Genomic DNA, 12999 nt, shown 5'->3' with positions numbered 1-12999 from the left:
CCTAGATCAGATCCTCCACTTTTGTAAACTGATTTTGTCAAACCTTGTGTCCTTTCCTCAAACTTCCAACTCCTCTTTCTCTCAGCAGATGGCCTCTGCTCCTATTTCAATGAGTAAACCAGAGACATCAGAGAGAATGCTCTCAATTTCCTACCCGAAAACCTAAGGACAAACCCACATCAGGCCTTACCTTTTCTCCAGCAGCCTTACAATAACTGTCTACCTCATGTGGCCAGTCTCTCCACAGGTGCCATATAACTTAAGCATCCTTCCAATATCAACTAGCTCTCACCTGTAAAACTAGCCATTCCTTCTCAAAAATCTACACCATCAACTTTTATTGTGGTAAAAATACATATAACATACGATTTACCACTGGAACCATTTCAAGTGTAAAGTGATATTAAGTAATTAACGTTATGCAATTTCCTATCAACTTTTAATATGCTCAGATCTCTCTCATCTCTAAAAACACACATTTAGAAAAATGCCTTACGCCCTAAGGAAACCCTGTTGGTGCTCTACGCCACAGCTAGCCCCTCCTCTGAGCTGGCTACAAGCCCTGTGCTGTGAGGGCCCACCTCACCACTAGAAGATTTAGAAATAGAGCTCCCTTGGGAGCTAGTTAAGGATCTGGCATTGTCACTGCAGCAGCTCGGGTGGCTGCTGTGGTGTGGATTTAATCCCTGGCCTGGGAACTTCCACCTTCCACACGCCATAGGCATGGCCAAAAAAAAAAAAAAAAAAAAAAAAAAGAGAGAAGAAAAAGATTTAAAAATAATTCCCAATTCGTTTTAGCCAATCACGGCAATCCCATGCTCCTCCCCACTGACTGGTTTAGGGCTAGTCATGAAGACCTGATGGGACTTCTCACTCTTAAAGAGATTACCCCCCCCCAAAATTACACAGGTTACAAAGAAGAACACTACATACCTTATTCTACCAGACAGCAGTAACTACTAAAAGGCCATCTATATTTTAAATAAAAATAAAAAGCTATCTAAAGGTAGACAACCTGACCAACAGAACAGGATACAGAAATCAGAACAGCTCCTTACATCTAATCAATGATCTATGTGGCAGGTAGCAGTGCAATGCACGGAGAACACACTCGCTTAGAAGACAGGGCTGGTTGGCTGAGGGGCTCTTCCATACCTCAGCTAGTGCAGAGCCTGCTGCACAGAGATGCTTGTTGGTTTTATGTTGAAAGATAAGTGAATGTGCCCTCCACACACACACACACACCACAGGCAGAGCAAAGGCAGCAGCACAAAGAGGCTGTGGGTCTGCGAGCAAGTGGAGAAGCCACGAAGGCCCCCTCCTGCAACCGCCCCCTTCTTGGGCATCTTCTACATGCTGGGTGCTGTACCACAGACACCCTGTGGACAAGCCAGACACAGCCTGGGTCTCTTGGGGCTGACGTTCTAGTGGGGAGACAGATAATAGGGGAACAAATACCTACGTGATTTCCAAGCCATACGAGGGCTACTAAGACAGAGGGTGAATGGAGAGGAGGATCAGGGCAGACTTCTAGGTGACACTTGTGCTGAAACTCAAACAGAGACGGGGGAGAGCCCCGTGATTCCAGGGAAAAGCGTCCCAAGTAGGGGTGACTGACTGCACGGAGTCTGCGGCAGGGGGTGGGGAAGTGAGCACAGGCCACAGAGGTGAAGAGAGGGCAGTGATGGGCTGGCCCCAGGGTGGGGGCCTGAGGGCCTGTGAGGGTTGGAGGTAAGGGCAGAGACCTAACGGTGTCCAAGGGCAAAGAAGTAAGGGGCCCCCCAGCAGAGCTGGGTTTGGATGCCTCAGGGCAGAGGGAGTGCTTGAGGAGGTGGGTTCCCTGGGTGGGTGCTCAGAGCACGGGATTCTAGGAAACGGGCTGAGCGGCAGGTAAGGCCAGGAAAGGGGTGACCTCAGCAGGAGCAGGATTGAGGGGTGGTGAGAGGTGGACGGATCCCCATTCACAGGCTGCCTGAGGAGCACAGGGGCGGGGGGTAGGGGCAGGAGCCCTATTCTGGCTTGTCCCTCAGAGACAGGGCTGGGGCAGTGGGAGCCCCTCTCTCTTGTCCTGGGACTGCAGCTCCACCAAGACAGGCCCTGGCGAGGAGGGGGGTCCTGGGCCCAAGGAAAAAAAGCAAAGAATAATGAGGCTGGGTTAATTTAACATTCATATGAACCTTGAACCCTACCTCATACTAAGTACAAAACCGCCTCCAGATGAATGACAGATGTAAATATCAAAGTTAAACCATCAAACTTTGAGAAGAAATGAAGAACATTTTGTAGAGTAGGAAAAGATTATAATCAGAACATAAAAAGTGCTTATCATCATGGGAAAAAAATTGATGAACTGTACTATATTAAAATTACTAACTTCCATCTGTGAAAAGAAAACATAAAGAGTGAAAAGGCAAGCCAAAGAGTGTGATAAGGTATTTCTAATACATATACTTGACCAGTGACTCATATCCAGAATTTAAAAAAAAAAAAAAACAATCTCCTACAAATGAATATGACACTCAATGAAAAAAAAAAAAAAAGCAGAAGATTCAAACAGGCACTTCACAGAAGAGAGTCTCTGAATAGTGAATAAGCGTATGAAAAATGTTCAACTTAAATCTCCTTACTCAACTTAAGGAAATGCAAATTAAAATCACAGCACTGTATACTGCAGACCCACCAGAATGTCTAAATGAAATGACACAAAATAATAAGTGTTAGTGAGGACGTGGAACTGAAACTCTCATGTGGTGCTGGCAGGAGTGTAAAATGATATACAACCACACTGGAAAGTACGTGCTGGAGCTGGATAGCAGCACACCCTCCTGTCCCAGCAACTCCACTGCTTGATTATATACTTAACAGAAATGAAGACGCATGTTCACAATGACACCACCTGTAAAAGTGCTAGAAAGTACCAAATGCCCATCAACAATAGAATGGATAAAATGTGGTATATTCATGCAATAGATGAACACTTTACAACTACATGCAACAATATGGATCTCAAACAGTGCTGAAAACCATACATACAAGAACACATACCATCTGGTTCTGTTTATATTGCACAAAAACTGGCAAAACTAACCTATGGCGCTGTGAGTCAGGACAGCAGTTATCGTGGGGGAGGAGATGGGTAGTGACTGGAAGAAGGAACAAGGGGGACTTCAGGGGCGCTGGGGCTGTGACCTGGGTGCTAGTTATGTCATTTGGTTGCTGAAAACTCAATCTATCCACTTATGGACTGTACACTCCTCAGTATGTGTATTAAGTTTTTTTTTAAGATTTTTATTTAAGATACTTCTGCTGGAGATGGTTAACATCCAGTAACCATCCTGCCATCTGAGAGGGAAGCCTGAGATTCGGGTCACCAAGTGGGGCTGGGAAAAAAAACCAAACACCTAGGTCTTTGAAGACACGGTTAAACCACTAAACACACAACCCTAGAACTGCCTCCCTCTGGAACGCCTGACAAGGTTTAAGTCTTCTTCCTCATTTAAACCAGCTGAATAAGAGATGTATTCTGCAGCCCAAAACATCTGAATACAATGGCAAACTCTTCCGCTCCTCACTGCCTCTCCCTGACCCCCGAATATCTTCAACAGCCACCTACGCTGTCTCCACTTCCTCACCCTCATTTCTCAACCCACTCCACGCTGGCACCTGCGCCAAGCTTCCCACCACAGCTCTCCCTCTGGCAACTAAAAGATGTCCATGTAACCAAGGCCAAATTTCAACTGGCTTCTCAGCAACAACCAGTGACTGCTGGCCACTCTTTCACGATCCCACACTTACTCTGGCCACCTCCTAATAATCTCCCAGGCAGGTCCACCTCTCTCTAATTGGCCACTGTTTGTCCTCTCAAAGCTCAGTCCTAGATCCTCTTCTCATCTCAGCTCATACTCTCTCTAGACCAGCGGGGCTCAACCTTGGCTGCACATGAGTACATCTAGGGGTCTTCTGAAAGCCCAAATAATTAAATCAGAATTTCTGGGGGAAGAGGCAGGAACTCCTTCAGAGCTCAGGTGATTCCAGTGTGTAGTAAGAGCCGAGAATCACTTCCCTAAGCAATCTCATCCACACCCACAACTTCAAATTACCTAGGTTAACTATCCTAAATTGCTGTCTCCTGCCCAAACCTGCCCTTGGAGACCAGACTCCCATCACTCACTGCCTACATGATATTCCACTTTGGACCCTTCAAGAGCACTTTAACTCAGTATGTCCAAGGGTGAAGTCAAGTTACACTCCCACAACTCCACCACTTCCAGTGAGTGATGCCAGTGTCAGGGAGTAGGCCCATCATCCATGAAGATGAAGGTAGAAACCTCACAGTACTTCCAAACACAGCCTTCTCCCTTGCTTCCCAACCCCAAACCGCACGCAAGTTCTGTCAATTGTATCTCCCAATATCCCAGATCCTTCTACTCCACTGCTACCGCCACTACCCTGCTCCAAGCCACCATCACCTCTGGCTGCACTGCAACAACCTCCTAAGCCGCACTCATGCTACATCCCCCCAAACCCACTCTCCTCACTGCAACTAGGCTGCTCTTTAAAGATATGAATCATGCTATTCTCCCCTGCCACGGTGCAGTGATTTAAGAACCCAACTGCAGTGGCTCAGGCTGCTGCAGAGGTATGGGTTCAAGCCCCGGCCTGGCACAGAGATTAAAGGATCCAGCGTTGCTGTAGGTCACAGCTGTGGCTCAGATTCAATCCCTGGCCCAAGACCTTCCATATGCCGTGCATGCACCCACAAAATAAAACTAATAAAACAAAGTCCTTTACTCTCTTCTTGATGCTCTTAAAGGCCGGCAGCCTCAGGGAAGCCTTCGAGAACCTCCTGATCCAGCCCCTGACCACCCGTCTCCCCTCCTCCTCTGTATTCAGGCGTGCTGTTAATTCCATCAACGCAACACACTGTGCTCACTTCAGCAGTACACACACTGAAATGGGAATGTACCATGCTCCTTCCCGCACTGCTGGTCCACTGTCTAGAACACGGGGACTAGGTGTGTATGTCTGATAATATACAATATCATCTATAATGTATGGTACTATATGGCCATAATTTTAATCCCATGTATTATAAAAATCATAATATATGTGTATATTGATAACATTAATACTGATGTTTTCACATGTACCACCCTTTGACATATTAACCTACTCAAGCAAAGTGGACAGAGTAAATTACATGGTGTTCCTGCTCATCCTAATCGCTGAGGCCCAGGGTCATTCCTGCTCCATGGAGAGCAGGAATGACTTTAGCAGCAGCAACACCTGCGCAATACATCTAGGAAAACAGGGAAATCCAAGATGTAAATGGCTATTCACTCTTGAAGACTGTGTGACACAGCAGTGAGCGTACTGAACAGAGGGTAAGAATCAGTTCTAGCCCAGATGCTCCAATGTATTCCTTTACAGGGGAAAGTGTATTTCTCCAATTCCCGCCCCCATCCATTTCCTCATATACAATCTGCTACATTTTGCCCTAAAATAAGTTAGGCAAGAACACTTACCTCCCCCTCCTCTAGCTTCCATGTGGATTTAGCTAGAATCTTCACTCCTAGGCTCTCTCCTCTCCCCAAGCCTGACTTTTCCCCAAGAGAATAATGACAACTTATCCAAAGGTGGGGGAGAGACATTCATCACATGTGGCTTAACCTCTTCTCACTCTTTGGGACTCTATCCATTATCTACCTACCTACCTATCTTTTCAGGGCCACCCCTATGGCATAAAGAAGTTCCCAGGCTAGGGGTTGAATTGGAGCTGCAGCTGCCAGCCTATGTCACAGCCACAGCAACACCAGATCTGAGCCGCATCTGCGACCTACACCGCAGCTAATGGTAACTGGGGAATCCCTAACCCACTAATTGAGGCCAGGGATCAAACCCAAACCCACATCCTCATCTAATCCGATTCATTACCAGTGAACCACAATGGGAGCTCTTTTTGTCTTTCTGTGAGGGGAGGGGGGACTTTATTTTAAACATCAACGTAACACCACAGTTCCCCCTCCTCCAAGCTTCAAGTTCACAAGGGCCCCTGGTTGCCTGATTCTGCCTGTGATGTGGGTGAACTAACATCAAGTCATGTGCTATCAGAAAAGGTCCTGTTCTCCAACAACTGCATTAGTAACAGAGGCAAGACTGGATTATCACTTGTCTGCCTGCTGCTTCCATCTCCTAATTAACTCTAGGCTGGGGACAGGAAGGAGATGCTATTACCTGACCCTCTGAAACCACAACACGTAAATATGTAAGAATTTCTAAGCCACAAAAGCGTTATTTTTTTCCCCTAATGTAATTCATCACTTTGAGGGCCTAACCAAACTAACAGAGAAATAACAATACTACTCCAAGTTTCTAAAACTTACAGTGAAGCAACAAAAGCAGGATTTAGATGTCATGGTCTGTTACCGTCAAATATGTAGACAATTAACCACTGGCTGAATAAACACATTTTAAGCCTAAAGTTAATGTCTGGAATTGAAATTACATATACTCTTTCAACCAAGCAAAGTAAATTTTTATCAGAAATTTATCCTACATATATATAGAATATATTATATATGTATATGCATCCGAACAGAGAACATAAGTAAGAGGATATTACAGAGTTGTATGTGATTTTTTAAACTGGAAATCATCTATCTTCCAATGCAAACTAATCCACTGAGTAAAAGACTATGCAGCCATGAATAAGAATTGGGGTAGATGTCTATATACACTGATATGCAACAACTCCAAGATTTAAATATTAAAAGCAAGATGTACAACAGTGTGTACAATATACTCTTACCCATGTTTTTAAAAAAAAAAAAGGCATATACATGACATTGAACCAAACAAAACTGCCTTATTCCGACTTTTAAAAGCAGCAACTTGATTTGGCTCAACATAAGTGTTAGGATAGGCATAAAATATGGAAATACACAAGCATCTGAAGGAAGGAATTAGGGCAGGGGTCTCAGCCAGGCAAGGGTTTTCAGTTTCTCCTTTTGTACTCAATTTTTTTACGATGTGCATTTGTTATTACTTTTTAAAAAGGGGTTGCACCCTGAAGAATTAAAAAAAATAACTTTAATTCAAAAGCAAATTCAGCAGCTTTTAAGCAAAAATAAAGAGACGATGCAAGAGAAGAGCATGAGGAATAACACCAACCAACACACACACTTAAAGCTTCCCCCCAACACACTAAGATTTTTGAAATTCGCACAGAAACATACAGTTGACTTGATTACACCCCAAGCCTCAGGGAAATTCAGAAACACACACATACACACCCCATTTAAAGTCTATCCACATGCTGTTAACCACAAGTTGGGATCTGACAGAAGGGAATATCATATAATCAGCAGACAGTTAAATACCAAAACATCAAAGTAAATATCGAAGTTTAAAATTCCATAACGTTCCAAAATGAATTAAGAAATACCCAAGGCTAAGCTTTCCCTTTTTTTCCAATTGCATTTCCCATTACACAGGTTATCCCATCCCACCAAAGATTTCAAATTTCCACCCATATGCAAGTTCAAGAATGAAGTAAAACAGTAAGCCTAACTGCATACCTTGCGTAACTGTTTTAACGACAAAAGCTACAGATACACCTGTATCTTTTCTAGATTCTCCTCTACTCTGAAAATTTCTAATTACTTCAATTAAAACGGTCACTCTGAAATGCCCTCTATCCCAAATGATATTTAAAAGTGAACGTATAGAAGACCAGAATAAAAAATAAAAAGCACAGCCTCATCCAAGCCAGGCGTTCTGGGATACACCGCACACGAGCCTCCACTGGAAGGCTTCAGGGGGAGAAGCTGGGGCTGGAGGGAGCATTTTTCACCCATCCCCACCCCCCACCCCGCAACCCCATTCGGCGTACTTCCCAGTGCAGAGCTGCTGATCTGGAGGTGCACACCTCCGGCGAACGATAAAGAGTTCTGAGTGGCTCTTGGCCTGACCCGTATCCACCCAAAGGTGGTCAGGTGACTGGCATCAAAACCTCCGACGCCACTTTGACCATTTCTGAACGAATCATCTTTCCCACATGCTTCACCTCAGGCTCCCAACCATTGGTCTTAAGATATTTATATTTCTCTTTCAAGATTATTTTTGCTTATTGCATCCTTAATATTTAGTGGTTTTTTTCATCTTACGTGCATTTTTAATTACACTTTGTGTAACTTTATATCAAATATTTCAAGTATACATAAAAGTACAGAGAATAACATTAACATAACAACCATGTTACCAGCTTAGCAAGATCTTAACATTTTGCCATATTTACTTCAGATCTTTTTGCAGAGTTGTGTTACAGTTGACGCCCACTGTGAACCATTTTTCCCATCTCCAATGCTTTCCCTTCCTCCCTCCCCAGAGACAGCCACTCCCCTGGTGTTCAACATGCCATGCACTTTGAAAACATTGTTAATACACTCTATGTATTAATTATGGGTATGCATATCATTTTGCACATTTTAAAACATCATATAAATGGCATCATACCGTACAAATCATTCTGCAACTTGCTTTTTCACTCAATTGCATTCATTTTAACTGCTGCACAGAATTCCATTGTATGAATATACCATAATTCATTTTATCCATCCCCTACTGATGGACCTTTAGGTTGTTTCCATTTCTTTACTCTTACAAACAACGCTATAATGAAGGCTTGTACATCTCTTCTTGGGTAGCCCAGAAGTGGGCTGCAGAGTATACACATCTTCACCTTGCCAAATTGCTCTCCAAAGTGATTGCACCAATTTACACTTTCTCCAGCCGAGCATGAAAGTTTCCTTTGTTCCACATCCTCTCAAACACTTGGCATTATGAAGTTTTTTTTACTTTGTGCCAATCTGATGGGTACGAAAGACTCAGTTTTTAATCTGCATGTCCTGTAAGGATAATCATGTTTATTGACTAAATATTTATAGACGATTTGTTTCAATTTTTTTCAATTTTCACATTGCCCTTTGGTCCAATCATCACCTTTCCATGGTGATTTAATAGAAGAGACTCTAGATCTAGGCTACCTGGGTTCAAATTCTGGCTCTATCACACCCACTTAGTGTCCAAGGACACTGCCTGACCTCCCCAGGCCTCAGACTCCTCATCTATAGACACGGCAGCACCTACCTCACAGGGTTGTGAGGATTTTATGAGTTAATATGGGCAAAGTGCTCAGCACAGTGCCAGGGAGGTTGACACTTTACCCTCAGCCAGTCCCCATAACAGATCTACTGACCCTCAGCTGTGAGGGCTTCGAACATCTTGGTAACTCAGCTAAATGGTATGGGTTCTTCTGGGTCAATGGCATGTCTGAGTCACCAGCAGTGTGTTCTTTTCTGAACACATTATCTACTCACTTGCTCAGGAGTTATGTGCGTTGCAGATTCAGAAAAGATTTTCCCTACATTACTGAGCAAGTCATATAAACGATGAATGAGGTAGGAAACACCAGTAAAACCAATGTGGCACAGAGTTTCTGACATTAAATAAGCATCCAGTACATACTGGTGATTGCCTAAGAAGGAAATGCTGACCTGCCTCTAGAGAAAACACCACTGGTGTTGAACCATAAAGCTAGACCGTGAGGAAGGAGGTACAAGGATGGATGCACAACCCTGCTCTTGACCTTGACCTTACCAGGCTACCTGGCTTCTGCATTTCTATTTTGATGCACCTCCTTTACAGCAGGGTTTCAGCAGGATCCTGCTTGAGTGTCTAGCTGTTAAACTCTCAGGAAAGAGGGCTGCAACCCCCTGGTTTGCCTCTCGGCTCCCGGCGACCCCCTTTGCAAAGGGGATGACCTCCCACCCAATCAAGGTTTCAGAGAGGTTTTCAGAGCTAGCCTTGATTTTCACAAGTGGCTAGCCAAGTTGCCAACCTAGTCACCTTGAAAGCATACAGATTCACCTTCAAACAGCACAGGTTACGTGCAATTCTGGACCTAGCCAGAGGCAATAACCTAAAGACATTTGCGGCTCATCTCTTGTCAGAACCAGTTGAGGACAGTGGTATTGATGGAAGACTGTGTCAAGCCCATCCATTCCTCTAGACTAGAAAGCCTCGGTTTATCCACGGCTTAAGCCATCTAAAAGCTGCATAACGTTAATACAGCGGTATTCTCCGAGGTGGTGATTTTTATTTTCTTCTTTTTAAACTCTTGTATTTTCCAAATTTTCTACCATGAGAAAGTGTTCTGTTTATAATAAAAGAAAAACATAAATGTTACTTTTGAAAGCTACATACTTGGAATATACTATATTCCCCACTCCCACCCTCCCGCATCCCAACCCAACTGCTTTCACTGAAAAACAACTGCTACCAGATTCCTCCTTCGAGAGACAACTTCACTAAAAAAGGAATCTGTGAAACCCAAAGCTGCCTTCTCAAGGAGGCTTCTGCTTTGAACAGGACTGCTGCTGAGGTTCTCCTCTACTCCACCGTGCCATCCACATGACTTCTAAGCAATGTAAGACATGCCTTCCAGAAACAAACAGCAGGAAAAGAGTTTCACCTGAGCAACCAGTGTCCTCTTTCTTCATGGGCAGTGAGAATTATGTAACTTTTCAGGTATTCTCTTTTTATTTGGGGCAACAGAAAAGTCAGACGCAAATATCAATTATAACTAAGCAGGATCTCATGCCTATGCAGCTTTATTCTGAGGATCTGAGGCTCTAATTTGGTTTTTTAGTTTGTTTTGTTTTTACTATTTTTCTACTGAGTGGATGTCTTCTTGAAACAACCCTAAAGCCTTCTTACAATAAGGTAGAATGTGGCTAAACCTAACAGTCTACACTGCTCAATATTAATGCTTATAGTGAGAAATAATAAAATCATGGTGCAGTGTCAACAATCTCAACTAATACAGTTCAATTAAACATTAGGACTAAGAATTAATTCACGCCCATATCTAAAACATTAAATATCTCTTACAAAGGACAGGTAGTTAATTTTTTGATATCAAGACAGAGGAAACAAAAAGAGCAAAAATTCTTCCAGAACTATATAGAGCAAAAGAAGGTTATAGAGGGAATTCCCACTGTGGCAGTGCTAGGGATCTGGCATTGTCTCTGCAGCGGCACGAGTTTGATTCCTGGCTGGCGCAGCAGGTTAAGAACCTGGAGATGCCACACCTGGGGCACAGGTCACAGCTATGGCCTGGATTCAGTCCCTGGCCCAGAAACGTTCATATGCCACAGATGTGGCCAAAAATAAATAAATAAGAAAATATAGGTGTTATAAACACAGACTTTGACATCATTAGATGAGATCTGTGTTCAAATCTTGGCATCACTACATCAGAGCTCAAAAGAGAAAGAGAAAAAAAGAGGGGAGCAGGGTAGAACCAAATTCACAATTACGAATTATTAATGGTATGAGTCTGTCCAAATGCACATGTGGAGATTAACACCACCTACACAGTCAATGTGCTGTGAGAATTCAATACACTATGTGAAGTGCTTAAAATAATGCAGAGCATATGTGACCGACTCAGAATAGCTGTCTGTCACTTGTTGTTGTTATATATAACACCTACGGAGTTCTCTTTCAACCATTTAACTATTTCTGCCAAAGAAGTAATGAAGGATTTTTCTTTGCCTAACTGTAAAACAAATTATTTCTCAAAAATAGGTATTTAGCATAATAGCGCAGAGATTAGGCACTCTAACCAACTTACCTGAACTGTCCAGTGCGAAGAAAACAAAGAGCTCGGTTACCATAAAGAAGGTGATTTTCAGGTCTTTAAAAGAAATAATGTTTCATCAGTAAAGCACATTACATACAGAACAAACATAACACAGAAATCATAAGGCATGAAATTGTTTTCAAAAATTGTTTATCTGTGTATTGGGGCAGAAAGAATATAGGATTTCGAGTCTAACTGGTTAAGACCTGGTTCCTTCGCCTCTCACCCAGGTAACTAGTTATACTACTTATAATACTTATGTAAGTCAGGACTATACCACGCTGACAAAGAACTCAGACAAAGAAATCTATAAATTTCCAGTGTTATCCTTATTAGTTTTACCTCAATGTGTGTGGCTGAATTTATCTCCCCTTTCCTCTACCTCTTCCTAGGAAGAACGGGGCAGCAGGTGTGGGGTGCCACTCAGAGTCGCACACTCCCTATGGAGACGGGGGAGGCAGGAAAGAGAGGAGCTGTCTACAGAGCACCCTCCTAAGGCTGCTACAATATTAGGTGGCCCCAATGAAATGCCAAGCTTGGGGCACCCTTGCAGGAATGCTACAAAATTCTAGCAGCTGAGCATACAGAAGACAAGGCAGAGAGAACAGGTTCATTCTCTCAATAATTCCAACTATTATTCCCCCCTAGAAAGCACAAATCCCTGAATAGATGACACCTTAAGTATTAGTAACGAACCCTTTCTGATCAGTTAATAATCTGAATAATCTGGAAGGAATCAGTTGAAGGGAAAGCAAGAATAAGAAAAAATAGATGACTCTGTATTGGAAAGCTTGGCAACAAACTATAGCAGGATAAACTAAATGCACAATTTCTCCCCAATTGCTTGAGTTATACTGCTTCATTTAAGTTCATCTATTCAGGTCATTTCTCATGCTTCTAATACCTACGGTGAGAAAATACATCCTACATAACAAACAGAAAATATTCTCCAATTTCCTCATCAAGGTAGACTAGGATTCTACCTTGATTTGCCACATAAAAAAGGTCTCATTTTTCTATTTTGCTCTTACCTACATTCAATGGCTCTGGTGTAATAGATAATAGCTATATCAAATCTTTCTTTGGAAAACTCTTCATTTCCTTTCATTTTCATTAGTTCTCCTTGCTGAGAAATCAAGGCAAAAGAAGAGCCATCAATTAACTGCAAAGACAATCAGGAACCCCAATATCTAGGAAAAATGGTTCTGGGTTTCCATGTTGGATATCAGAAATAACCTAGGGAATTATTTATGAAGAAAATGATAACTCAATACTCAGTATTTTGCTATGTACAT

At 42.8% G+C, this 12999-nt stretch overlaps 1 protein-coding gene across 1 annotated transcript in view; it reads right to left on the bottom strand.

Annotated features, from left to right (window-relative positions):
- Positions 1 to 12999, bottom strand: part of TTC3 (tetratricopeptide repeat domain 3) — a 126297-nt gene that overhangs the window by 91272 nt on the left and 22026 nt on the right. Inside the window, 2 exon segments of the mRNA XM_021070969.1 lie at positions 11696 to 11758; positions 12736 to 12830. Of these exon segments, the coding sequence (XP_020926628.1) occupies positions 11696 to 11758; positions 12736 to 12830 (158 nt within the window).

Source organism: Sus scrofa, chromosome 13, assembly GCF_000003025.6.
Source record: "Sus scrofa isolate TJ Tabasco breed Duroc chromosome 13, Sscrofa11.1, whole genome shotgun sequence".
Lineage (NCBI taxonomy): Eukaryota > Metazoa > Chordata > Mammalia > Artiodactyla > Suidae > Sus > Sus scrofa.
Note: the sequence above shows the minus strand (reverse complement) of the source record. Positions and strands in the feature narration are given on the sequence as shown.